Here is a 27,460-nt window from a genome sequence, read left to right on the forward strand (position 1 = left end):
GAGATTGAACAACAGCAGCCATCTGGGACTGCTATACCAGAAAAAAGAGAATAATTCTACAAGTGTTGTTGCAGATGAGAGGAAAAAGAGCTCGGATAGGGGCTTCGATTCAAAGGAGAGTAATGAAGAACAGAGTATTCCAAACTCTTCTCAGCAAGATGAAACAGGCAGTGATGAAATCTCTGGCAATTGGATTACTCCCAAAAGGCGAGGGCCAAGACAGGCAGTGGCAGCTCCTAACAAGGCAGATGCAGCTCCAATCAAGGCTAGTACGAATAATGGATATGCGGTTTTACAAGAAACTGGGGATGGGCTTTTGGTCACCAATTCTAACCCAATTAATTGATGGAAGTTTGTAATATGGTAGGGTGGAATGTGAGGGGTATGAATAAAAAAGAAAAGCAAAAAGCTGTTCTAGATGTTTGTAAGGAGAATAAGGTTGGTTTTGGAGCTCTTTTTGAGACTAAGGTGAAACATGAGAATATACAAGAGGTCTTTGAGAATAATTTCCCTAATTGGGAATACTTTTCTAGTTCTATCACCTCTGGTAGGATTTTGGTTATTTGGCAAGCTAAGTTTGTGAAGGTCGAAATTTTGCTCGAGGATCCTCAACTTGTTCACTGCAAGATAAAAGTGTGTGGCCAGCAGGAGGTTTTCTTTGCCACGGTGGTTTATGGTAGTAACTCTATGGGGGAGAGAAAAAAGTTATGGGACAAGTTGGCTAGTATTGGTCAACTGAATAATCCTTGGATTATTTTCGGGGATTTTAATGCTATGTTTAGCTTCCAGGACAGGAATGGTGGGAGACAAATCTTAGCAAAAGACATTGCTGATGCTCAAGACTGGCTGACTTTAGGCCAAGTGGAAGAATTCAAGTGCTCTAGAGCGAACTTTACTTGGTCCAACAAGCATGATGTAGGAGACCGGATTTTTTCCAAGCTAGATCGAGTTTTTACTAATGACTATTGGCTGGACACTTTCCCAAAAACTGAAGCTTGCTTCAAATGCGATTGTGTTTCAGACCATAGCTACTGTGTGATTAAAAGCTAGGAGTTGAACAAGGTGGGATTCAAACCCTTTAGATATTGTAATCACTGGTTGCATTATCGAGGTTACAAAGAGACTGCTTTGAATAGCTGGAACTCCAATTCAGGTCCGGGAGGAGGCCTAAATAAGATTGTGCAGAAACTCTTTAGAGTTAAACATGTTCTGAAAAGATTTAACAGGGAAGAGGTTGGTGATGTAGTCTTGGATTACAAGTTGGCAAAGGAGGAATTCAGCAAAGCTCAGGAGGCCTTGGCTTCTAATCCCACTGACTCTACTCTACATCAAGCTGTTATTCAAGTTCAGCAGAAGTTTTCTGATATGTTGAACCGGTACTCTAGCTTTCTCAAGCAGCAGAGTAAAGTTAATTGGGTTAATTTTAGTGATGAAAACTCGAGGTACTTCCATGCTGTTATGAGGAAAAGAAGAATGGAAAACAGAATCACAACTTTCACTATTGGTGACAAAATAGAAGATGATTATTCGAAAGTAGTTGAGCACTTTCTCACCCATTTTGAGAACTTTATGGGGAGGAGAAGTTCGACTACTAAGGAGATTGACTTAGATTGTTTGAACCAGGGTAATAGACTGACTTTGGAGCAGCAAGTCAGTTTATTAAGGCCTTTTAGTAAGAGTGATGTGAAGAAGGCGATTTTCAGCATTCACTCTTCTAAAAGTCCTGGGTTGGATGTCTTCGGATCAGGTTTTTTCAAAGGGTTATGGGAAAACATTGGAGATGAAATCTCTCATTCTGTGTTAGAGTTTTTTCACGATGGGTTTTTGCCAAAGTCGCTGAATGAAACGGTGATTTCCCTCATTCCTAAGGTTGCAGACCCGAAAACAGCTAGTGATTACAGGCCTATAGCTTGTTGTAATACACTTTATAAGTGTATCTCGAAGATGCTTTGTACAAGGCTTTCGGAAGTGCTTCCCTTTCTTGTTCATAGCAACCAAGGGGCTTTCATAAAGAATAGAATTCTTGCTCATAATATTATGATCTTCCAGGATCTCCTCAAAGGGTATACTAGGAAGAATATTTCAACGAGATGTATAATGAAGATTGATCTTATCAAAGCCTATGATACAGTTGATTGGCATTTGTGGAGGAGCTGCTTAAGCATCTTTGTTTCCCCTCGAGATTTATTGATTGGATTCTGGTCTGTTTGAAAGGAACGAGCTACAATCTCCTCATGAATGGAAGAATTCAGGGTACTTTCAAAGGGGAAAAAGGTCTTCGTCAAGGAGACCCCATGTCTCCCCTCCTGTTTGTGCTGATAATGGAGTATCTAACCAGATTATTGGCCCAATGTTATGGTAAAAAAGGGTTTGGATTTCATCCTATGTGTAAACAACTTAGGTTAACTAACCTATGCTTTGCAGATGACTTGATAATTTTTTGTAAAGGCAACATCAGTTCAGTGAGAGGTATTCAAGAAGCTTTCAAGAAGTTCTGTGATTCTACAGGTCTTTCTGCGAACAAAACGAAATCTCATATCTTCTTTGGAGGAGTTAAAGAAGACATTAAAGTTAAGATTCTTGACTTGATGCAAATGGAAGAAGGCTCTTTTCCTTTGAAATACTTGGGGGTTCATCTTCGTCCTACTAAATGGAAAGCTTCAGATTGTGGGGTGATCTTGGACAAACTGAACAAGAATCTCAATTGTTGGGCGAGTAGGAATCTGTCTTTTGCTGGTCATGCTCAACTAATTCACTCGGTTTTGCTTGGTATCAGAAACTTCTGGATGAGCATATTCATTCTTCCTTATAAAATAACAACTGCCATAGATAAAAGCTGTCATGACTTCCTCTGGGGTTCTAAAGGGAATAGGAGTAAGCTTCATCACCCTTCTTGGGAGAAGGTTTGTCTCCCTAAAAAGCTGGGTGGTATTGGGTTTCGCGATGGCAAGAAATAGAACATGGGTTTGATGGTGAAGTTTTTATGGGCGACCTCTAGCAAGCAAGACTGCCTTTGGGTTAGATGGATCAACTCCATCTATCTTAAGGAGCAAAACATTTGGAGTATTCCTATCAAGCAAGAAATGAGCTGGTATTTTAAGAAGCTGCTGAGGCTTAGACAAGTTACTGATGAAGCTTCTTTGAGGCATGCTGAAAAGGGAGGTAAATTTCGAGTTAAACAATTTTATACCTCTCTTGTTGTTGCTCAAAAAGTTGTGTATGCTAAAACTGTGTGGAATAAACTCCTAGTGCCCAAGCATAGATTTATCTATTGGCAGGTTTTTAACTCTCATCTGCTCACCAGAGATCATTTGAGCCGTATAATGCCTATCCCATCTGATCTATGCCCTGTTTGTGACACTGAAAATGAAACTCACAACCACCTATTCATGAAATGTATTTTCTCCAGGAAAATATTTGGGAAATTAGTAGCTGGCTGGGCTTTTTTCAGTGGCCGAATTCCTTCTTGGAGCTTCAGCAATGGTGTTTGAAAGCTGTTAGTGATCTGAAGAACCAAATTATAAATGCTGTATTATCTGCAACTATGTATTTTATTTGGAAAAATCGGAACAAATGTATCTTTGAATCTGTTTGTAGTACAGCTAGAAGTATTAGCTTGGAAATTAGGAAGGTTGTTAAATGTAGAGTTTTGGGTTTGGGTCCTCATAAACTTAGCAAAAGGGACAGGTATTTGCTCAATGTTGTAGAGGGTTGGTAGTTGTTTTTTGAGTGCAGTTGCTGCTGTTGCAGGCTGCGGTTTGGTTGTGTAGAAGTTGTTGCTTCTTTCTTTGCTTTGTATCTTGCTTGGTTTTTGAATAAAAGTTCTTCTCTTGTTCAAAAAAAAAAAAAAAAATAGAACCTCCAAGGTCTAACAAGATCAACCCACAAGAGGGTTGAGCGAGATGAGATCCTTCTTCTCATCCAATCATCTTCATAAAACCGATCATATATCAATTTCTTCAAATAATGTTAAGTATAAATTCATATTAAAATACATAATATGCATATTAAATATTCAAAAATTGTATTTAAATATTTAGTTAAATTTAGTCATACAAATAGTATTTTTTGATATTAATTAAATTAGAGGGGTGTAAGTTGATATTCAAGTGAACAAAAGTACTAAAATGTATAGTTTCTCAAGAAAAACATATCCGATGTACCTATAATAATGGAAGCATCAATTGGTTGTCCTTGGTCACCACAATGAAATGAGTAGGAAGGAAAGAGCCATATTATCATAACAAATTATAAGACAAGGTATACATTTTAGAAAATAAAATAAATTAAAATTTTGAAAACACATATTTTAGTTTTCAATTAACATTTTCAAGTCATAAAATTTAAAACTAAAAATTTGAATGTTAGTGTTTTTTTTTGGACAAAACATTGAATCTTATATTTAGTATTTTATAAATATAGGGATCTGATTGAAAAAAAGAAAACTCTCAAGGACTAACTTGAAAACCCACGCATAGCGAAAGAGCAATTCTGCTAAAAACCCTTGTTATTTCTCCTATTTGTGTAGTTTAAAATATTTTCCAACGTTTTATCAAAAAAAAAAAAAAATTTCCAACGAAGAGTTCAACATTGACAATCTGTACAACGGGACCCACATTCGAATTCCCAACCCACCTAATCTCACGCCACGTGGACACTAGCCCCAAACCAGCTTCCTTCGTTTATTGTCACAGCTCCAATTGACCAAAAGAGTCAAACGCCACACAGCCCAATCTGACGGCCCAGATTTCATTTCTCCCTTCGCTGATCAACCCCAACCCTCCCCTCACCGGGCGCCAAAAAACCCTTTGATAAAAAAAAAGGAAAGAAAGAAAGGAAAAACAGAGAAAGAGAGAGAGAGAGAGAGAGAGAGAGAGAGCGAGAGATAAAAGAAACAAATCCAGGAAGAGTGGGGTTCAGTCAGTCTCCTGTTATCGGTCCGAGTTTTCGAACCATGGACCTCCAGAGCACTGTCAAAGAAGCCCTAAACGCACTATACCATCATCCTGATGGAGCGGTTCGTATGGAAGCCGATCGCTGGCTCCAGGAGTTTCAGCGCACCCTCGACGCTTGGCAGGTGGCCCGTCGTTTAACTCCTCTTTCGGGGATTTTGACCTATCAATGATGCTTTTTTTTTACTTTCTCGGATTTGGATTTGTATCGGAGTTTGATTCCTTCATTTTTTTTGGCGATTTAGCATTGATTTGGTTATTGTTCATGAAATTAGCTGAGATTAGATTTTTATTTTGGATTTTTTATTGTTTTGTATTGGTTTTGGCGTTCTTTGAGTTTGAAATGTGGAGACTTTGAGATTTTAGGGTTTGTTTTTCTATCAATTGAGCGGAGGAGTAATTTTGTTTTGTAGAGAAAATGGTGGACATGGAAATCCATTTGATTGATTTTTGTTATAGAATTGTAAGATGATAATTGTAAGGGATAATGTGGTTACTGAATTCATTGTTTCAATTCTGTGTTATTTGATTATGGATAAATTTCACGTGATTAAAGGAAGTCCGCTTAAGTTTCACTTTTACAAACAAATACTTGGTAGTTGGGTTTAAAACAAAGAATATCAATGTAGAAGGCTTTTGAGGTGGAAGCTGGTATCTGCTATGAAATTTAACATTCAGGCACCCCTTGAGAATGCACAGCTTTTGATTTTATGACAAATGGGTGACTTTTGTTTTATTATGATTGCTCAAGTTCATATCTTTTATGAATATTACGATAGTATCTAATTGGATTCCTTTCTTATTTTTATGGAGCCTTTCTATAGGTGGCTGATAACCTGCTTCATGATGCCTCTAGCAATCTAGAAACCTTAATTTTTTGTAGTCAGACTCTTAGAAGCAAGGTAAGTTACGCTCAATTAATTAATTCTGAATGTCTAAAATCCAAACTGCAAAACTATAATTTAGTGTGTGACTGTTGTTTGTGTTTTGAGACTTTGTTCTAGGTTCAGCGCGATTTTGAAGAACTACCTTCGGAAGCTTTTCGCCCATTGCGGGATTCATTAAATGTGAGTGAGTATTCATTCTCAGTTTCCACATAGGAGAAGGTTAGCTATTATGTATATCTTCTGAATTTTAAGACGACATTATAATATGACAAGATATTATTCTATGGATATTCAGAAGTATTATTCAGTACAATCTCAAAGGGTAAATGGCTGTTTAGGTTGTGTCAAATACTTGAGCCCTCAATCATATGACAATATTTTAGGAGGAGCACTTTTGCTACTGCCTTAGGATGTAATATAGATGATTACCATGATATTTTTATTAGTACATTCTTTTTTTTGTACAAAAAAAAAAAATGTGGTGTATATTTTCTCATGGTAGGCGTGTTTCTTTTCTCTTACAAAAGACACGAGTTTGTTTGGATTTGTCTATTGGATTGTATTAAATTCTAGATGCTGGTTAGAATTAGAAATAGTGGGGTTCAAATTAGCATGAGCTAGTCTAAGTTGCTGCCCTTGTCTGGTGTGCATTCGTTATTATTTATTTTGTAAATAGTTGCCAAATTGTTGTACACTCACTTGATCCTGTATACAAATGTTTTAGCTCAAGGGATTACTTGCAATAAATGAATGTTTTAAATGCAGAATTTACTTAGAAAGTTCCACAAGGGCCCCCCAAAAGTCAGAACACAGGTACAATTTTTTTGCAGATTGCCTCATGTATATTCATACTTTACCTTGATGTGCTTAGTGGATATCTTGCTTGATCAAATGGAATTTTAGATTAGCATTGCAGTTGCTGCCTTGGCTGTATATGTTGCCGCAGAAGATTGGGGGGATGGGGGTATTGTAAATTGGCTCCGGGATGAGATGAACGCGCATCCAGAATACATACCAGCATTCTTGGAGCTGCTTACAGTTTTGCCAGAGGTTAATAATATATCTTTTTGAGTCTTTGGCTCTGATATAATTTATAAAATACATATTTTTGGAGCTTTTATTTTTGCAGTTATGATAATACATGATTTCACTGCTCATCTTTCCTTTTCTTATTTTTTTCTCATGATCAGGAAGTTTTCAACTATAAGATAGCTGCTCGACCAGAAAGACGTCGCCAATTTGAAAAGGAGCTGACATTGCAAATCGAGATTGCTCTTAATATCTTAACAGCTTGTTTGAATATTAATGAGCTTAAAGAGCAGGTGAGAACCCTTTTTTCAACATAATATACCTCATAATTCAGTCTACATTGATGTCAGGATATTGTGACCATAAGTTTCTATTTGAATACGTGCATGTTTTAAGTGTCCTATTGATCATCTCTGCTCATTTGTTAATTTAGGTTCTAGAGGCGTTTGCTTCTTGGCTTAGACTAAAGCATGGGTATGTGTTTTCTCTTTTCTCATTCTCTCTCACCTCCCATTATAAATTTTATGTTTTTCTTTTTCGTTTCATGAGTAAAGGATGTATAATTCTGTTGTGAATTAGGATTCTTGTAGGAAGAATCTGCATAAAAGAAGATAAGAAATAAATTTCGTTTTTTCTTGTGTATAATTAGCAAATTTTAGTACCGCAATTCAAAATTATGTGTGTTCTTTTTGTATTATATAGAAGAAACTAAGTAAAATGATTGAATTCATGTTCACTATTAGTTGAAATTTGGCTGGTTTCAGGATCCCAGGAAGTGTGCTTGCATCTCACCCATTGGTGCTCACTGCTCTCTCAAGCTTGAATTCTGAAATACTTTCGGAGGCATCAGTAAATGGTAATTTCCCAAAGAAATACAGATATAATGTATTACATGTTACCTATATGGATTTATAGTTTTTTTCACTTTATAAAGTAACGATGTGTTTAAGTTCTATGCAGTATGCACCTGTTATAGTGTTATTTTATTATTTAATTTTCCTAGAATTGGATTTCTCTGTTTGTCTATGTTCATATATAAAAGTAACCTAACGTCTTTAATTTTATACACTTGTGTTGGTGTTGTTTTATAAGTTGTAGTTCTTACGGAATAACTTAAACATTCTTATGGTTGGAATTTATAGACTACACAATAAAATATTAGACATTCAAATTTCGGTTCGTATTGATCAAATATAATTTAATTATTGTGTCAAATAACATTTAGTTATTAAATATGGCTACACACAAACTTGTAGTGAAAATTCAGAAAGTGAGAAGGTAGCTGTGAAAAAATCAGCTGTTTACATCTGAAGAATCTTTGACATGTTTCTTTGTCTTTTACCCCTTGTTCTCTCTGTTTGCAGTTATTTCTGAGTTGATCCATTATACAGCAGCCGGAAGCTACAGTGCTGTTCCTGCTCATATGCCACTAATTCAAGTAATTGTTCCTCAAGTAATGAATCTGAAGGGGCAGCTTAGAGATTCTTCAAAGGTAGCCAATTCGTGTAGTCCTAAAAGTTTTGTCCTGTGTTTTCTTAAGAGTCTAATAGACTAAGACACTTTATTTATTAATGTAATTGCAATTATTTTGTTGGGTTGGGGTTGGCTCTAACTTTTCTGGTAATTGGTAGTTTGTACAATTATGTTACTATTTTATTGGATTGGGGTAGGTTTTAAATGCAAAGATGGTGCTAACATATATGCTGCTTTCTTTAATTACCTTAATGCTTGTCTACTTCTAAATCTTTATTTGCGAGACCCTCCTCTATTGCTTGTGTAGTGGAAAAAAATCAGTTTTATGGATTGTTCTTTATCAGTTTTTAATTTTCATTTTGGTTTAGGATGAGGAAGATGTGAAGGCCATTGCTCGGTTATTTGCTGACATGGGTGATTCATATGTTGAACTGATAGCAACAGGTATCTGATTTTTTATTGTAAATTATTAATCGCTATTTGAAGGCGAGGCTAACAAGATTCCTTTTGTAATTTTGAAAACTCTGTGCTCTATCTCAGGTTCTGATGAATCAATGTTGATTGTGCATGCATTACTGGAAGTTGCTTCACACCCTGAGTATGATATTGCTTCAATGACTTTCAATTTTTGGCACAGTCTTCAGGTGAACTTGACCAGAAGGTAAGCTTTCTGAGACTGCTCATTCGAGCATCAAATGCTTGAAACAGAATATTAATATAGCTATTCTAACTTTGTAGGGATTCATATAATTCATTTGGTAACGAGTCATCCATTGAAGCTGAGAGAAATAGAAGGCTGCAGGTTTTCCGACCGGCATACGAGTCCCTTGTATCCCTAGTGAGTTTTTTTATGTCAACATCTCTAAGTAATACTCAAATTGTGTCATAGGCTTAACCTTCAGCCTCTGTATTGTAAATCATTATTGTGATAGTCTGAAGGTGATGATATGCATTGTTAACCTCTTTTTCTTCTTTTTTCTAAACTTCTTTAGCATGTCATTTTATATTTAACAATGGTGTTTTTAGCATTAAGCTGGATATGATTGCTCTTTTCTACTTTTTTTTTATAAGAAATGAAACTACTAATGTTGATGAAGTTGGGAATAAAGTATCCCCAAAGGCCATGAATTACAAAACAAACCTCAAGTCCTTGCTAAATCTGAAAAGAATAAACCTTTGAGTTTGTTTACATCCACCAGTCATAAAGCTACCTAAAACTTAATTATTCCATAATCCATACTCAAAATCTCCTTCAGTAATATAAAAAATTGTACTATTTCTTTCCAACCAAGTCAACCAAAAAATCATCCAACCTTGCCAAATTTTATATTCCCTTCTCCCTTCTCTTGCTTCCATGTTCACAAGCCAAGTTTAAAATATCACGGTACTCTTTGATTATAGTCTTAAATATCCAGAAAATGTCACCTTTTGTTTTATTGCCAGAGAGAAGTACATGCAATTCAGTTTTGTCTGAAACAATATTTTAAAAATAGTAATGGCTTTATCAATTGATGGATGAGAAGATGAATTGAGGATTTAAATTCATCAGTTATCTCAAAAAGAATGGACTGTCAAGTTCCTGCATTGACCTTAACTAGCAGATGATTCAATACATATGCTCATTTCCTGTCTTTTTTTTTTATGTAAATAACCATCATCAGTTTAATTTTTCTGTATAGGTAAGTTTTCGAGTTCAATATCCTCAAGATGATCAGGACCTTTCATATGAAGACCTCAAGGAATTCAAGCAAACAAGATATGGTAATTTCTAGAATTTTAGTACATTTTGTTTTATTGTTATTTTTTATTATGCTTTTGTTTTTGTTTGTGAAGTGTGTAAAAAGCAAATGAATTCATCATAGGATACTGCCATCCCATTCAGTGCGCATTTCAAAATTCAAACTGGGATTCAAGTTTCTGGTTTTTGGATGGTAGATAGATATTAAACCTGTAATTTTGAAGACTCTGAAGTTTTACAGGTTCAGAAGTTTTGTTATTAATGTAGTCAACAAACATAAGTTTGTTTATACATATAAGCTTCTTCCAAAGCTGTCAATACCTCTGAAGTCTTTGATGTTAGTCCTTTTTTTGGGTTTTTATTCTTACTAATATTATCGGTTATAACTTATAAACAGGTAGAAGTGAAAGGAGATCAGATAAATGGTTGAAATTTAAGATCACAGAAGCTAATGGATATGAAAAGAACTGAATGTGCTACTAAATTTTGACATAATATACTGTACCACATATTACGCATGTATGCTTGATTTATACATATGTATACTATATTTTTGTTGGGTTGGGTTGAGTTGCTAGGTTTTTCTATATGATGCATTGTTCTGTTTCAATTTATTTCACAGGTTTAATACTTGTTTTCCTATGACTTTGTAAAGTTTGCATCTTTTCTGTCTCTCTGTCCAAATATCGATGTATACATTTCTAAGTAAACTACAATGTTGCCAGCTGTGGCAGATGTCTTAATTGATGCAGCGTCAGTTCTAGGTGGTGATCCAACGCTTAAAATTCTATACACGAAGCTATTTGAGGTTTGTACAATTTGTTCGATGTAATATGATCGTCCTTTTATACAGTGGCTTAATATTATGATTTTATTGAAGGCTGTAGGCAGATATCAGAATGATGAACACGGTGAATGGCGTCCAGCAGAGGCTGCTTTATTTTGCATCCGTGCTATTTCAAATTATGTATCAGTTGTTGAAGCTGAAGTAATGCCACAGGTATTTTTAATTTTAAATGTCTCGTGTATTGATTTCAGCCTGTAAAATAAAAACCTCTATTGTAGGCCATTTGTTTATTGTCTAATCAACAAGCACAGTAAGCTACTTAAAATTTATTCCAGTCGTGAAAATGATCATATTACTAGTGCAATGATTTGTTTTTGATAAGATCTCTTCTTCCATTTCTGATTAAATTTTAGTACAATAATATAGTTGTTATTTAATCTGTATGATTTTCCCTGCTGTATGCTTGCCTTTTGCCATCCTCATCTGAGGAACTTGCTGGCCTACGTGTCTTTTATAGTTGCTGATGTGTTCATAAAAAAGGCCAAATTTTCTGTTATTGTCCAAGTAATGCCTTCATCTTTTACACATGAAGATTTCTTTATTATTGTAATATTTGACTTGCCTTCTTGCTTTGTTTGTGTATCTATGACTGCAAATTGTAATTTCATCATATATGATATATGTATATATTTAAGTATTTTAAATTTAGTTTACATTCTTGGTTTGATTTGCTCAGGTTATGAATTTACTTCCGAAACTTCCACAACATCCCCAGCTACTCCAAACAGGTAATGCAGTTATTAAATTTCAAATGTAGAGTTTGTTTTTCTTTTATTACTATTTTTAATTGAATTTAATTTTAATTTTCGCAATCCTCTCCCTACCATCTGGCTTAGAGGTAAGGTTGTCCAAAAATGCCAATCACATGATGTCCACTTGCTCTGAAATTGTTATACAAAGATCTAATAAATGGAAATTCCATTTTTCTTTTCCTTCTGCTCATGTGATTGATGTGTATAATATTTCAGTGTGCCTAACGATTGGAGCTTATTCAAAATGGCTTAATGCTGCATCTAGTGGACTATCTATACTACCTTCAGTTATAGAAATCCTTATGAGTGGCATGGGCAAATCTGAAGATTCTGCAGCAGCTGCGGCCTTAGCATTTAGACACATTTGTGATGGTACATTGTCTCTTTTCATTACAGTTTATTATCTATTTTGTTAATCAGTTAAGCTGTGTTCTTAAAAGATGCAGAAGAAAAAAGACTACAATTATAGCTCTGATTTAAATAATGTAGATTGCCGGAAAAAGCTTTGTGGATTTTTGGATGGCCTCTTTCATATATATCACAGGGCAGTGAATGGTGAAGGTAGTTTTAAAGTCTCTCCTGAAGACTCGTTGCATCTTGTTGAAGCATTAAGGTAAACTGTTACTGAAAATTTTGGGGATGAGTGAATTTGGCACAAAATCCATTTATTATCCTTTGAGTTTGCTTTATTTATTTATTATTATTTTTTACAGCACTGTTATTACAGAGCTTCCTCCTGAGCAAGCTAAAACAGCTCTGGCGATGTTATGCTCACCGGTCATTACTCCATTACAGGTGAGTTTTACTTCACGTGGAAAAATATAGATATCTTATGAGGGGATGAGACTACTGATCTTATGCTAATTGAAAACCAGGAAATTGTCAACCAAGGTCCAGAAGTTTTAAATAAAAAACCTGCACGAGAGTTAACAGTTCATATTGACCGGTGTGCCTACATTTTCAGGTATGATCTATATCCTATTGCAATGTCCGTGTTTCCTGTGATTTGGAATATTTTTAACATGCAAGTGAAATCATTTTTAGATATGTATATCATCCTGAAGCTGTTGCAGATGCAATTCAAAGGCTATGGCCAATTTTTAAAGCCATCTTTGATCTGTGAGTATTTACAACATGCTTTCTGGCAATATAATACCACTTGATCTTACTGGGATGAATAATACTGCATTGTTCTCTAAATACTTTTAATTTGTGCCTCAAAATGACTGTGTAGTCGTGCTTGGGATATGCGGACAATGGAGTCTCTTTGCCGAGCTTGCAAATATGCTGTGAGTTTGCTGAACTGTCTCAACTCCTCCATGATAATATTTTTATAAAATTAAAAGAATAATATACAAAAATATATATTAAAAAAATGTCAGCACACACCTAGTGATATAGACATGTATATATATATATTTTCCGTGACTAGTTTGTGTGATGAATCCATCGTGTCATGTAAATTGAACAGACTGCGCTTATCAATTTGTTTGTTAGATCAGTTAGTAATTTGAACAGACTGTGATTATCATTTTATCTATTAGACCAGTTTTTTTTTTTTCATTTTATCTATTAGACCAGTTTGAAATTTGAATTATGAGAGGGATATTTCTTAGGTCATTATTCATGTTTGTATGCTCTAATAATTTATTGATATGATTAAGCCACTTGAGTCTAGCTCAAATGGTTGGGTGTGTGTTGTGTAAGAGGTCCGGGGTTCAAACCCGACTGAGCTAATTTAACAAAATGTACTGTTTCTTATAAAAAAAAGATATATTTTATTGCCAGGATTGAATCTGTATATCTTTATTACTAATGATTCCAGCTAATTTTTTAATCTTTAGGTGAGAACCTCTGGAAGGCTCATGGGAGTTACAATTGGCGCTATGCTGGAAGAGATCCAAGGCCTTTATCAGCAACATCACCAACCATGTTTTCTTTATCTCTCTAGTGAGGTCATTAAGGTATATTTTATTTTTCCTTCTCATAAGGTGGTGAGCTACTGATTTTAACAAAACGTTAATTATTTGAAGTCATACATTTGAGCTTTTTATGCAGATATTTGGTTCTGACCCATCCTGTGCAAATTATTTGAAAAGTTTGATTGAAGCACTCTTTATGCATACAACTCATATTCTTACAAATATTCAGGTAAGGTGTCATACTTTCATCGAGTTCAATCACTTTCCCATCTGATATTGCTTGTATTGATGTTTGTTCATATGCATAATTTTTGACAGGAATTTACTGCCAGACCAGATATAGCAGATGATTGTTTTTTGTTAGCATCAAGATGCATTCGATATTGTCCTCAATTATTTATTCCATCCCCAGTCTTTCCATCAATAGTAGATTGTTCAATGATCGGGATTACAGTACAGCACCGGTATGTTTGTTTACTGTAGTAGACAAGTCATTTTTTTAGGGGCAAATGCCATTAAATCTTTTTTTATCTTGTCTATGGTCTTTGATGTCATGCTATCATTACTGTGTACTTTCTCAACTTTTAAACATGGACTGATGATAATTTCTTTTCTTTTGGTTTTGCAGAGAAGCCTCAAATTCAATATTGACATTCTTATCTGATATATTTGATCTGGCAAACTCTAGCAAAGGGGAACAGTACTTACCTATTAGGGATGCTGTAATAATTCCTCGAGGAGCTGTCATCACAAGAATTTTGGTTGCTGCATTGACTGGAGCACTCCCTAGCTCTAGACTAGAAACGGTACTTTGGCTATTTTTTTTTCCAGCCTTTGTGACGAAAGCATTAACCCTGATCTAGAGATAAAAGTCACATCACTTTTGTCTGTTGTATGTTGGGAACTTCATTGTGTCTTTCTCCCAGGTAACATACACACTATTATCGCTAAATCGATCATATGGGGCACAAGCTGTGGAGTGGGCTAAAGAAAGCGTTTCACTAATTCCTTCGACGGCTGTAACAGAGATCGAACGTTCAAGATTTTTGAAAGCACTGTCAGATGCTGCATCAGGGGGTGATATTAATGCTTTGGCGGTCCCGATCGATGAGTTATCAGATGTTTGTCGTCGGAACCGAACAGTCCAGGAGATCGTTCAAGGAGCTTTGAGGCCGCTTGAGTTGAATATTTCACCAGTATCATAGGCAAAGGCAAGATTGGAGTTCTATGTAGAGTGGGGGCCATTTTACCAGGCCTCGGTGATTGTGTATTATTCTCTATTTTTAATCCAGTATTTGTTGTGATTCTCCAATTTTTAAAGAGAATCATTGCCTCTTTATATTGGGTGGGAGAGTTGATCAATTGTTGTATCTATATGTTGATGAGTTGTGGGATCTTTGAGTGGTTTCCTTTCTCTTGGCTTTGTCATTTTTTGGGGTAAGAAATATCACATGGTATAGAGCTGTAGATTAAGGTTATGACAGGATTTTTTCTTTTTTATTTAGGGTTTCATAGGAGTGTTTCATTCTTCACAGTTGGGATATATTTATAAACCTTGGGTAATTGCTGTACAAATTACGGAAATTTTGAGTTGATTTGGTTTATTTATCAGTGCTCAAAACATTTGTATTGCAAGTTTGCAACCGACTTTCCAAGTACTTCACCTCATGTGATCAACTCAATCGATGAATGGGATGTAAAAAGGTGTTTGCTTATGAATTATGATACCTTGGGAGGAAAATATTAATATATATGATCTCCTAGGTAATACTTTCTTTCATGGAGAAATGGTCAACATATTCTTTCCCATCCTTATATGATGGAATGAGAGACTAAACATAGTAAAGTAAAAAAAAAAAAGGTTGGGGAATCTTGCAGGGTTTTAGGTGTTGATCTCAGTCTGGCAGGGAATAACCTAATGCAAAACTGAAATTTGCGGAATGACTTCTTTTTTTAATAAATTTTGAAAACAAAGTTGACGTGGCACTTATAATACGAAATTCACAGTTTATATAACTTAAACTTCAAATTTTTTTTTTTTTTTAAAAGAAAGAGATTAATGTAACGAACTCAGGAGTAGTCTCTTTCTTCTCCTTCTCCTTCTCCTTCTCATTCTCATTCCCTTTTCTCTTTCTTCTTTGTTGCTTCACTATTTTAATTTTTTGAGCAGTTGTCCTTCAACAATATACCCACTTTGAAAGAAATCAACAATGGAGATTTCAACAACATTTTCTCGGTCCTCACCAAATGAACAAGTAAGGAGTTTTGAATTTAGTAAAATAGAATCTTTTCATTTTGAGTTTATTGATATACAATTTCAAAAAAAAATTAAGTTTTACTATAGTTTTAAGCTTTAAGTTTATTTGTATTGTTATATTTAATTACAAATAGTAGAGACCCTTAAAATGCATTGAGAGGTCTTAAGTCACGTGTACCAATTTTAATAGAGACCCTCAAAATACATCATGTGTACCAATCTTAATAGAGACCCTTAAAATACACTGAGAGACCCATGGGCCATGAGTCACTCAGGATTGCTTGTACCAATCTTTGAAAGACCCAAAAAATGCATTGAGAGACCTTCAAGTTCTTAGGGTCCTTTTTCAAATTTTGATTTAATGTTTATACTTAAAATGCATTGAGAGACCATGAGTTGAGTGTACCAATCTTAGTAGAGACCCTAAAAATACACTAAGAGACCCAGGGGTTGCTGAGGATTGCTTGTACCATTCTTTGAAAGACCCTAAAAATGCACTGAGAGACCCTCAAGTTCTTAGGGACCTTTTTCCAATTTCGATTTAATGTTTATATTTAAAATGCACTGAGAGACCCTTAAAATGCATTGAGAGACCCCAAGTCTCGTATACCAATCTTTGTAGAGACCCTCAAAATACATAGAGAGACCCTTAGGTCTCAAGATTACTTGCACTAATCTTTGAAAGACCCTTAAAATGCATTGAGAGACCCTCCAGGTCTTAGAGCCTTTTTCAATTTAATGTTTATACTTATTGTTTGTATTAATTTGCATTGTTTTAATTTGTTTTACAAAATATTTCAGATTTGTAGAACTGTTTTCACAACAGATCTTCCTTGTGTGTCACGTGTTATAACGAATGAATATAAACATAGAAAATCAAAAGTTACCTCCTAGAGTCCATTGAGTGTGATTAAAAATATAAATCCGTGGCTACAAGAATGTTTTTAGAAAATATACTCAATTGGATCATTTGTTGGACCTCCCTACTGAAGGGCAATTTTGTGGGAGCTTATCACACCAAATAATTTTAATGAGGATAAATTGTCAAAAAAATCATGAGCTATGGTTTTTGATTAATGGAAAGCCTGTGAGGTTCTCTCTCCAAGAATTTGCAATAGTATCTGGATTAGATACTAGTAACAGACCAACACCTGAAGAATTGGAAGTGGTTAAATCAAAGAACAATTTAAAGAAAAAGTACTTCAATAATGAGTCGATAAAAATAACGGATGTAGTTGTGCTGTATCTACCAAAAGAGGAAAGGACGAAAGACAGAGTGAAGTTGTGCTTTATCTCATGCGTAGTGCGTTTCTCATAATGTCAAGTCCCACTTCGACAATAGAACCATATTGGCTACAACTAGTGGACGACTTGGCGATATTTGACAAATATTATTGGGGAAAGCTGGTATACGATAAGATTTTAGAGCAAATCACTCGTCTAGACATAAAAAAATTAGGTGGAGATGATCTTGATAAAATTATAAGGTGGAACTTCAATGGCTGTCCTTGGATATTTCAAGTAAGAAAATATAATTTTTTACATTTGCATCTAATTTTTCTTTAATACTGTATATTGTATTTTATTTCTTGCTTATATTATTTGTTTTGATTGTTATAGATAGGGATATGTGAAGCAATGCCAAAATTGGGAGAAATGATTAAACACATAATTTTAGGAAATCATATTCTGCGATGGTTTGGTTAGAAGTTTAATGAGATCCATACAAGTATCTTAGTTACAGGATTATTTGAAGCTATAGAATGAGACGCGAAGGTATTTATCCACATAAAATTCCTTATTAATTTTATTTATGTAAATATTTGGCTATGGTAACAAATTTACTTTCCTTTGTTTTCTTTTTTAGTTATTTGTGCAGCCTACTCTTGTTCCAAGTCCAGAAGAAAAGGTACAACCCTTCTATGAAAGAATGAATAACTACATAGATGACACAGATGACATCATAGATCTAATTTCTTCATTTTTATCTGGTGATGTCATCTTGCGTAATAGCCACGAGCAAGTTGCAAGAGTAGAGGCACATGTCCGTATGGAGTCTTCACCATCTCATCCACCATCCTCACAGGGTCCCTAAACACAAGTCTTAGTAGATTCTTCTCCACCACATTTATATCCTCTAGCTGATACGGGTCATGTGTGTATGGAGTCTTCACCATCTCATCCAACATCCTGACAGGGACCCTTTACACAAGTCTTTGTAGATTATTCTCAGCCACATTTATCTCCTCTAGCTGATGTGGGTGATGTGCTTATGGAGTCTTCACCATCTCATCAACCATCCTCTCAGGGTTTGCCACCTCCTCAAGTTACTCCAACTCCTTTTGTGCCATCCTCGCAATCTGTCCTAACTCATGATGTTAATAATGAATTATTGAAGTCACTAAAATATTTCATGGTTGAGCAAGAAAAGTTGCACATATCAAGATATGAGGAGATGGAACAATTGAATAAAGAGAGGTATGAGGCAATTATGGCAGACAATGATCAGCGTGAGTTTTTGAATAGAGAGTAATATGACATTAATGGAAAAGTTGGATGTCTTGATTGACATCCTTCGACCTGTGCATGCACACTGTTCTGGGGAGGGAATGACCCCATCTAGAGGAGAGAAAACTACAATAAATGACCAACAAGGAGAGAATAATGTGTACGGTGACGCACAGGTAACTAATATTCTTGCACAACTTTAGTTTTTTTTTACTATATTTCTTAATTATGTTTATAAATGTCTTGTTACTTCATGGTTCTAGGATACACCTTATGCGCATGCAGACATTTTAGATGGACTCACCACACCTCATGGAGAGAAGAATATAGATGATGAGCCACATGTAACTGATATTCCTACAGAGCCTTCAAGAGACAAAATCACCACATCTGAAGGAGAGGAGAATATAGATGACAACCCATATGTAAGTAATACTCCTACACAACTTTCCGGAGAGCATTGCACCACACCGTCCCATGCACCTACAAATACCTATGAGACACCACCATCAATTATTTATGAAGGGATTAGTAATGAAGAACATGGCGATGAGGTAGAACAAGTAGTTAGAGATGGTAAACCGTTGAGGTTAAGAAAATGTGTCCAACAGTTGTTGTCACCTTTCATATCTTGGTCGAAGAAATGTTGATACTCAAAGTATAAACCTCCTAATTTCGACCCTTTTAGGCTGCCCATCGAGGCAGATGTGGAAGCTTTCTTTAGGTGGTATAATGGGGATACAGGGGGCAGAACAACCATTCGGTGCGACCAATCATTTCGAGACAGAATATTTTTTGAGATATTATTGGCAAAGCAACAATATATTAATATTGAGGTAAGCATTATTATTAATACTTAGTTAACACTATTTTTTTCAGCATAACTAATATTTGAATAAATGATCATTTTTGGCAGCACATAGATGAAATTACCTATATATTTAGAAAACGAATGGACAAATTTCAAGATATCTTTCAAGAAGATAGATGCATATTGATTGATGATTTTGGGAAAGATGTGCGTGAGTTATACTATAAGTCTCGTGAGACTAGCACCGTAGTCTATGTGCCATGGAATCATGAAAACAAACATTGGACAATATCTCTGATTGACATGAGATTGTGGACAGTGTGGATCTATGAGTCGAACTGGGATTATTGGAGTTCCATAGAGGCAATGGACAAATCAATGCAGCCACTTGTTGAATATTTTCCGTTATTACTTTGTGATAGTGGTCATTTCGATGAATTTAGATCTCAATGTGCGTACTTCATAAAGATAGAAGTAGTCCTCGGGAATATTGTTACTCAAAGCCAGAGAATGTAAGTTTTATTTAAACTTTACATGTATGTCTTGATAACATATAAAAATGATACTAATATAGTTACATTGTCTTTAATAGTGGAAATTGTGGTATATTCGTGCTTAAGACAATAAAAATGCACATTGTTGGTCAGTGCAACGAGTCTGCTACAACATTGCTCAATGACGACAACATAGATACTTTGAGTCAGGCATATGCAATTCAATTATATGTTGGTTGTAACGTCCTACGTTTTTGGGTACCTTTAAACGACTCGGGTCGGGATTTTTCTCCCGGGTTAAGAATATTATTTTAAATAATATTATATTTTGTTTGTAAGTATTCCATGAGTTATTGCTAGCCAAAATATGAATTTTGTGATTTTAAAAGTCAAGATAAGACTTTCGGTCCTGGACCGACACAAAAACCCTGATCGGGTAAAAATCTCGGAAAATAAAATGAAAAATCATGGCAATTATATTTTGGGCATAAAATACATTCATAAAAGTTAAAGTTTGGTCAAAAATAATAAACCTAAAAGAAAATGGAAATTTTACGGCATTTTGTGTTAAATGCCTAATTTTGCCGAAATGGGGAATTTTATTCCATGAATGGACCTTAGGTTAAATTTTATTATGTGATTAATTAAATTAAATATGAGAGACATTAAATTTAATTAATTAATGTTAATTTTGGTGATTAAAACTTAATAAAAGTGAAAAATGTGTCAAAAGCCAATTTGGACTTTTCTTCTTATGAAATAATTGTTCACCATTAAATATATATATATATATATATATATATATAAAACATAGAAAAAGTGAAATGGTGGCCGGCCATGTGACTCTTTTTAAAGATGTGAACAAAAAAATAATTGAGTTTAAATCCCATTTAATTAAAGGTTTGGGATAATGTCAAGTGGGCAAGTGGGAGTAAAGCACTTGATTGTTTTTTTAGGCATTTTTAGAGTGTGATAAACTCTTCCAACCCTCCCCAACCAACCACACCACTCTCTCTCATTCACTCATCTGATTTTTGAAGACCTCTCAAAGTGTTCTCTCCATTTTTCAACCCCAAGAACACCAAGGAAACTTTGAGGCTAAGTCTTGGTCTAGGAAGTATTTTCCCTAAGGTAAAGTTTCACTAATCTAGGTTTTTGTAAAGTTTTAAGCATAGAGTTTCAAATAGCTAATTGACTATGTTGTTGGGGGAAGTTTGTTAGGGTTTTTGAAAGGTTTTGAAGGAGTCAAAGCTTATAGGAAGGTCCAAACCTTAAGCAAGAACACCAAAGAGGTAAAAAATTTACTTTTGATGATTTTGTTGTAGGGTTTTTAGTTTTAAGCATTATTTTGTATATTTAATGCTTAAAGTTTCTTGTTGGTGATGTAATAAGGTTATGGTAGTTGTTTAATAATTTTTATGATGCATGTGTATTGATTTTTGAAAATGGGAACCAAAACCCCCAAGAGTTTTGTAGGATACCCTAAAACAAAACATGTTTTGAGCTGTGACTTCCAAGGGGTCAAGCAGCCACTGTATATTGGTTTTGTAAAATTAAATTGTACTGTGATGTTGTTGAGATTGAGTACATAAAATTGAGCTTTTGAAACACTAAAAAATGTTTAGAAATGAGTAAGTTATGCTATTTCAAAGTTTAGGTAAAAAACAGTTTTTTCGTATTCTTATTTTCGGAACCAAGTTTGGACAGCCACTGTATAGGGAAAATGAACCCAGTTTTTTCTAAAATTTTGTGGACATATTTCTGGCATAACCTATTATTCCACTGTAAAATTTGGTAAGAAAATATTGAACGGTTTGAAAGTTATTAACTGTCAAAGTTTGGAAAAAATAAGGACTTGAAAATAATGTCATTTTTACCTCATTGTTGGAAAATGATTTCACCAATAAAAAATGCTCATTTTGACCTAAGATTTTACAAAGACCTAAATGGCATAACAAAAATGGAATTGGGAAATTTTGGTAACAATTGGGTAAGTAAATTTCAAGTTATGAACTAACGAAGTATGTAGTTAAAAATGTGAAAAATATGTTTTTCACACTTAGTGTAAAAATGAGATTTTGGAACATAAGGTAAAAAGTAAAATTTTGCTTATTTCAAGATATAAATTGGTAAGTCTTGAAATCATATTTTCACTAAAATTACCCCTTTGAGTTTAAATGAGTTATTTTTATTAAAGAGATTTTATTCTTTCTAAAAATAAGAGATTTAATTTATTAATAGTTAATAAATTAAAAGAGGATTTAAAACCCTATATTTTGAGAAAATAATTAAATGAATTATTTTTCTAGTAAGTAAAAATTGATTAATTGCTTTTGGAAAATTAATTAGTCAAGATGAGAAATTTATAATGGTTTTCCTAATTAAGACAAATTAGGCAATTTTCTTAAATCGGTTTTTAGATATTAAAACCTTAAGAAAACTAAAAGGAAAATTTAAAGAGTTTATTTTCTTTAAAAATAATTAAGGAATTTATTTGTATTTTCTGGATATAATACCGGCTAAAATCTTACATATTTTAACCGACTAGTCGAAAGTGCGGGTTAATAGCGATACTTTGAAAGAATAAGATTTTTAGCAGGTTGTGGGGAAATACCATTGTGATACCCGAGCCTAGGTATCGAGACCTTAGGATAGGTCTCCCCGAGACTTAGGGTTTAGTCTCGAATATTTTGTATGACTTTCCTTAATAGGTTTAAAACCAAATAAGGATTATAAATCCTTACAAATGACTTTTATTAAAATGACCAAACTGCCCAAAATAATAATAATGAATTATGAGTGCCATAGTTAATCCGAGTATACTGTATGGATAACTACAGTATTGGCTAAGCGTAACTGGACTGAACGTTGGAGGGTGAAAACCTGCTGAGCGCTAAGGACTCCAAGTAAGTCAACTTATATTGTATGGCTGCAACATGAAATGATTATTGTCTTGTATGTTAGTATAGGGATACATGCACATATATAGGCTGTCATAGAAAGTTGCTTAGAGACGTTAGTCTAGTGAGTGCTGAATTAGAAAATATGAACGGTAGAAGTCCGTCATATCCTAGACGGTTGATCCCTGTCACACTGCTTGATTTTATTTATGTCCGGTTCATTACCGCGACGAGTGGCCATGAGATGAGGATAAGTTGGTTAAACCTAGGGGCGCCAAGATAAATGGGACCTAGGGGCCCTCATGCTTACTTAATCATTGGACGGTTAGAATCCGAGCAAGTGCTCTGATAAGTTATTCCCGAATAGCAGCCGTGAATATTGGCCATTCAGTGAGAGTGCCTAGAGATACTAGGGGTTGCCAAGATTGAGTGAGGCTGAACACCCTAGGGGCAACTGCTCACCAGCACCACTGATTAACCGTGTAAATTGGATTACACTCTTGAATAAGTAGCGATGCCCTAGGTAACACAATAGTTACCCTTGATGAGAATATTTATTGGCTAGATCTTAGTGTGGAGACTCGGTTCTCTTTTACAGATTAGAAATTATGTTGGAGGGCGCGTTACGCCTGAATTGTTGGAAATTGTCGAGCGTTGGTCTCGAATTATATGGTGATATAATACATCTGCTTGCTCTGGGATTTTCTGAGTGCAGGGATATAATTGTTGATGAGATATAGTTGTGATATAATATATCTGCTTGCTCTGGGATTTTCTGAGTGCAGGGATATAATTGTTGATAAGAATTAGCTGTGATATAATATATCTGCTTGTTCTGGGATTTTTCTGAGTGCAGGATTTTTATCTAGTTATGAATTAATTTATCCTTGGTTATCAGGCATGACCATAAGTTTGCCAGGACGCTTTAGCGTTCTTGAAATTGATTGTGTAGGGTCCGGAACCCTAATTCTCTACATGCTTTGTTTGAAAGTTGATCTTACTAAGCGTTTTCGCTTACCTAGTTGTTTCATGTTGTAGGTAAGTGCAAGGGCAAGGCAGAGCAGTGAACGCTGGAGTCTTCCTTGAAAATGTACATGTGGACCGACCTTTTGGGAAGCCTTTTTATTTTTGGAAATGTTGTGTAATTTTCCTAAACTAGGCTCACTCTAATCTTTATAAAACATGTTTGTAACTAAATGTTAAGTATGGCCATACGACTTTTTAAAAAGTTTTTTTTTCTATGGGTTTTTGAGACATTTGTTAAATGAAAACATTTATATTTCCGCATTATCGAGTCTTGAAAATCCGGGTCGTTACAGTTGGTATCAGAGCTCGAGTTGAGCCGGTTCTGTAGATAACCCACATGTACATTTCACAAAGATAGACCGACACTCACTATCAGTACTGTTTCTTCCTTTAGTGTGTTGTTTTCTTTTTATTCACCTCAATTCTATAAATTGTAGGTTATGGTCGATATACCTGAGATAGGTGACCCTGTGATAGGAAAACTACCCATGATCCCTTCGCCTAGAATCAATTTTCTATAGACTCTTTAACGATGAGAATTCCTTGCCACTTCGAGTACGAATGACGACATTGGCGTGCCATTTGGCAATGTACGCAGTACATGATGGAAGTCTTCAGTAAAGCAAGATGAGGATCTCGAGCAGTCTGACGAGGATACCGACATAGAGCTGGATATGTTGATGGACAACTTAGATTAGGTTATGCTGTGAGGGTCTTGTTGATACTTTTTGTAAAGACCTTGCAAACCTACTAGGTTGTAGGACTTTGGTGTAGTTGTAGCTGAGAACCCGCCAATGGAGGAAGTGGCTAATGAAGAACTTGGTGATGGGTAAATTTCTTATGAGGAGCCGATGGACCAAGATGAGGAAGATCGCGAAGAAGATTCCAAGGAAGATCCTAAGGAAGATCCCGAGGAGGATCCTGAGGATGGTTCTAATATGGCAGCGGAAAGTGACACCGGCTAGGTGTTAGGAGCTGCATAGGTGTTAGAAACCCACCTACTTTTGAAATATGTACCTACCTTGTATATGATTAAGGAAATTAGTAACTGGTCTAGCAGGGATATAAGTCCATTTTTTTTAGGGCTAATTTTGTAAATCCCTTAGACTTGCCGACCCAAACTTAAAACGTTGTTGTATATGGTATAGGTTATGACATGAAGTTGCTAACTTTTGTTAAAAACTGTTGATTGCTTGTTGTGCTTAATATGTTTGGCGTGCTTAATTAAGTTAATATTCTTCCCTACTATACATTGTTGTATAAAGACTTGCGATGGTGCCTAACACTCGAGCCGGGGGAGGTCGAGCTGTTAATCAACCAGACCCAGCCGAGAGAGCGACCATTGACCAAGATGCAGGTTGTGGCTGAGACAGGAAGGGGTTGAGGCCGAGGACAAAGAGTACAACCGGAACCAAATCTGGAAACTCAGATAGAGGATCTTTGCCTTGCTGGTAGCTACCGAAAGGGAAAAGGACGAGAGCACAAAGAGGAAGGGATGTTGCTGACCGAGGCCAGGCCGTAACTGCTGATAAAGCTCAGAATGCGCCTGCCGCTAGAGCTCCAAACTAAGATGATAGAGTTCGTGAGATAGCCGAGCAGATGAACAATCTGCAAAGGCTAGTGGAGACGCAAGGAGCTCAAATAGAAAGAGGGCAAAAGAGACAGGAGAACGCTGATGCCCTCCAAGCTGAAAGATTTAACACCCTTCTGGGACGACTCCCTATACCACCCAACAATTCTCAGAACTACGAAGTACCACCTGCAAACAATGAAGAACAAAACCTTGGCCCGCAGGTTATCATTGAGCAACATGTACAGCCAGTAGAAGCGCCAAGAGCTTCCCGAGCAAAACCTATATCAGAAAGGTTCGGCAACCAAAACCCACCTATATTCGAGGGGAGCAGTGACCTTTCAATGGCAGAGGAAAGGATTAGTATTTTGGAAAGAATCTTTGACTTCATTGGAACTACTGAGAGAGAGAAGGTAGTCTGCGCGACCTATATGCTGAGAAAAGATGCTCGCATCTGGTGGGACGCAGCCAAGAAATGGCATAACGTTGCCGAGATGGAATGGCTAGAGTTCTTGACCTTGTTCAATGGCAAGTACTTTAGTAAGGCGGTGATTGAGCACAAAGTGAATGAGTTCACTAATCTGAAGCAGGGAACATCGAGCGTGCAGGACTACGTTCGAAAATTTGACCAACTGTCTAGGTTTGCGAAGAACCAGGTGAGCATTGAAGAGAATAAGACGTGGAGTTTTATGAAGGGCCTACGCAGAGACATTGCTAGGTGTGTAGACACTGGTAGAACTGGCCCAGAGACGTATGCTAAAGCTGTGGAACGGGCTCTTCGCCAAGAGTCTTGGGCCGTGTCAGACAAGCCAGATCCACAGTGTTATTTGTACCAATTTCAGAGAGACCCTCAAAATGCACTGAGAGATCCTCAAAATGTACTGAGAGACTGTCAAAATGCACTGAGAGACTCGGGTCTCTTAGTGTTATTTGTACATATTTCTGAGAGACCCTAAAAATGCACTGAGATAATGTGATTTATGTGACTTATATAATGTGAAATGTAATTAAATAGTCAAATTATATAGTTAACGTTGTTATATAATGAAATTTAACAATAAAATCACTTATAATGTAATAAGAATGTCAAATTATTAACAAAAAGACTTATATGATGTGATTAGATGATACAATTTGTAAATCCTACAATTGACAAATTTTATAGAGATGTCTTTTTATTTGAAAGATGATTTTAAATTCTTTTTTTATTGTGATTTTCATAATTGATATCTTGAATTAATTTGTAAGGTTTGAAAATAATTCCTTATTTAGTTTGATATTCTCACAATATGTTTATAAAATGAATTTGTATCTTGGTTTTATAAAGAAAATAATTTGTGCTTTTTCGAATTCATTTATGGAATATTTGTTTTTTGATTTTTTGTGCTGCTCAAGATAATAAACTTCAGGAAATACATTCTTTGAAGGAATTAATTGTTATTTCTATCTTGAGAAATTTGATCTGACGCATGTAATAGCTGTCCCCGGCAAATCCGTGTCTTTCGGATCAAAATCAACTAAAAATGGTAAATCTTCATTAATCAAGAATATCTTCAAATATTCTTGCTTTTATTGGAGATTCTTTCTCAGCCTTTCTGATCACGAAATGGTCTTTATAAATAGGCTTCTAGGGTCTTGAGAAAAAGTGAACTCTTTGGTGCATAATTTTGTGAGCGAATTGTAATATATGGGAGGGTTCATAGTATATATTAAAGATCATTGTATTCGCGTGATCTTGTAGTGAAGTGAGTGTTTAGTTTTGTGTTGAGTCTGAACCACATTCATGAGTGAATACATGTTGTAATTTGAACACAAATATTATAGTCTTCGGGAGAAGATTTTTACAAGCCTTGCGTCGGGAGGATGCAAGCACTCACTGGCCATTGAAGAGAGTTCAAATGGTTGAGCATTTCAATCAGAATCAGATTAGTGAAGAGAAGTACAACAAAGTTGCGGCAAATGTCAAGAGGGGGTGTTGTTTTGTTTAAGTCAATATTTTGTACTTGTGATTCTTTATTATTTGGTTTTATTCTCTAGGCGTGGCCCTAAGGAGTACCTTATCCGAAAGGTTTTCTGGACCTTGTAAAAATTCGTTGCGGTCTTTATTGGTTTTGCATTGTCTTTTTATTGTGTTCAGTTTCTTTCGTGACAAGTTCGTATTTTGTCCCAACAGATCTGAAATTTGTTTCAACATTTAATTACCATTCTGCACCTTAATTAATTTACTTGGTTTAATTAATTTGGTAATTACTAAAAACAGAATTTCAATTGGTATCAGAGCGGGTCACTCGTTT

The 27,460-nt window shown here is 35.4% G+C and overlaps 2 protein-coding genes and 1 long non-coding RNA gene across 3 annotated transcripts; all 3 read left to right on the plus strand.

The window, feature by feature from the left end:
- Nucleotides 1–360: 360 nt before the first annotated feature.
- On the plus strand, nt 361–2,957 carry LOC133832161 (uncharacterized). The gene is made up of 4 exons (XM_062262540.1): nt 361–948; nt 1,051–2,063; nt 2,215–2,358; nt 2,459–2,957. Exons 1-4 carry the CDS (start codon nt 361–363, stop codon nt 2,955–2,957), a joined length of 2,244 nt encoding a protein of 747 aa, XP_062118524.1.
- Nucleotides 2,958–4,834: 1,877 nt separating this feature from the next.
- LOC133830417 (transportin MOS14) lies at nt 4,835–15,221 on the plus strand. Its single transcript, XM_062260394.1, has 27 exons — nt 4,835–5,077; nt 5,777–5,854; nt 5,957–6,019; nt 6,605–6,652; nt 6,743–6,889; nt 7,030–7,161; nt 7,302–7,342; nt 7,633–7,724; nt 8,233–8,360; nt 8,710–8,785; nt 8,882–9,002; nt 9,080–9,179; nt 10,021–10,102; nt 10,805–10,887; nt 10,960–11,079; nt 11,603–11,654; nt 11,895–12,050; nt 12,168–12,291; nt 12,392–12,473; nt 12,554–12,642; nt 12,723–12,797; nt 12,913–12,967; nt 13,523–13,642; nt 13,737–13,829; nt 13,919–14,064; nt 14,229–14,406; nt 14,527–15,221. The coding sequence occupies exons 1-27, from the start codon at nt 4,955–4,957 to the stop codon at nt 14,803–14,805; spliced, it is 2,883 nt and encodes a 960-aa protein (XP_062116378.1). The 5' UTR covers nt 4,835–4,954; the 3' UTR covers nt 14,806–15,221.
- A 5,451-nt stretch (nt 15,222–20,672) lies between these two features.
- On the plus strand, nt 20,673–24,753 carry LOC133828950 (uncharacterized). The gene is made up of 3 exons (XR_009891408.1): nt 20,673–20,801; nt 20,884–20,962; nt 23,609–24,753. It is a non-coding gene; the product is annotated as an uncharacterized LOC133828950 (long non-coding RNA).
- Nucleotides 24,754–27,460: the final 2,707 nt, after the last annotated feature.

This window comes from Humulus lupulus, chromosome 4, assembly GCF_963169125.1.
Source record: "Humulus lupulus chromosome 4, drHumLupu1.1, whole genome shotgun sequence".
Classification (NCBI taxonomy): Eukaryota; Viridiplantae; Streptophyta; class Magnoliopsida; order Rosales; family Cannabaceae; genus Humulus; species Humulus lupulus.

Coding starts and splice junctions, on each gene's coding strand:
- LOC133832161 (XM_062262540.1), top strand. CDS start 361: ATGGTAGGGTGGAATGTGAGGGGTATGAATAAAAAAGAAAAGCAAAAA. Junction 2,064..2,214: donor TTCCAGGATCTCCTCAAAGG/GTATACTAGGAA, acceptor TCTGTTTGAAAG/GAACGAGCTACAATCTCCTC. Junction 2,359..2,458: donor ATTATTGGCCCAATGTTATG/GTAAAAAAGGGT, acceptor AGGCAACATCAG/TTCAGTGAGAGGTATTCAAG.
- LOC133830417 (XM_062260394.1), top strand. CDS start 4,955: ATGGACCTCCAGAGCACTGTCAAAGAAGCCCTAAACGCACTATACCAT. Junction 10,103..10,804: donor ATTCAAGCAAACAAGATATG/GTAATTTCTAGA, acceptor CAATGTTGCCAG/CTGTGGCAGATGTCTTAATT. Junction 14,065..14,228: donor GGGATTACAGTACAGCACCG/GTATGTTTGTTT, acceptor TTGGTTTTGCAG/AGAAGCCTCAAATTCAATAT.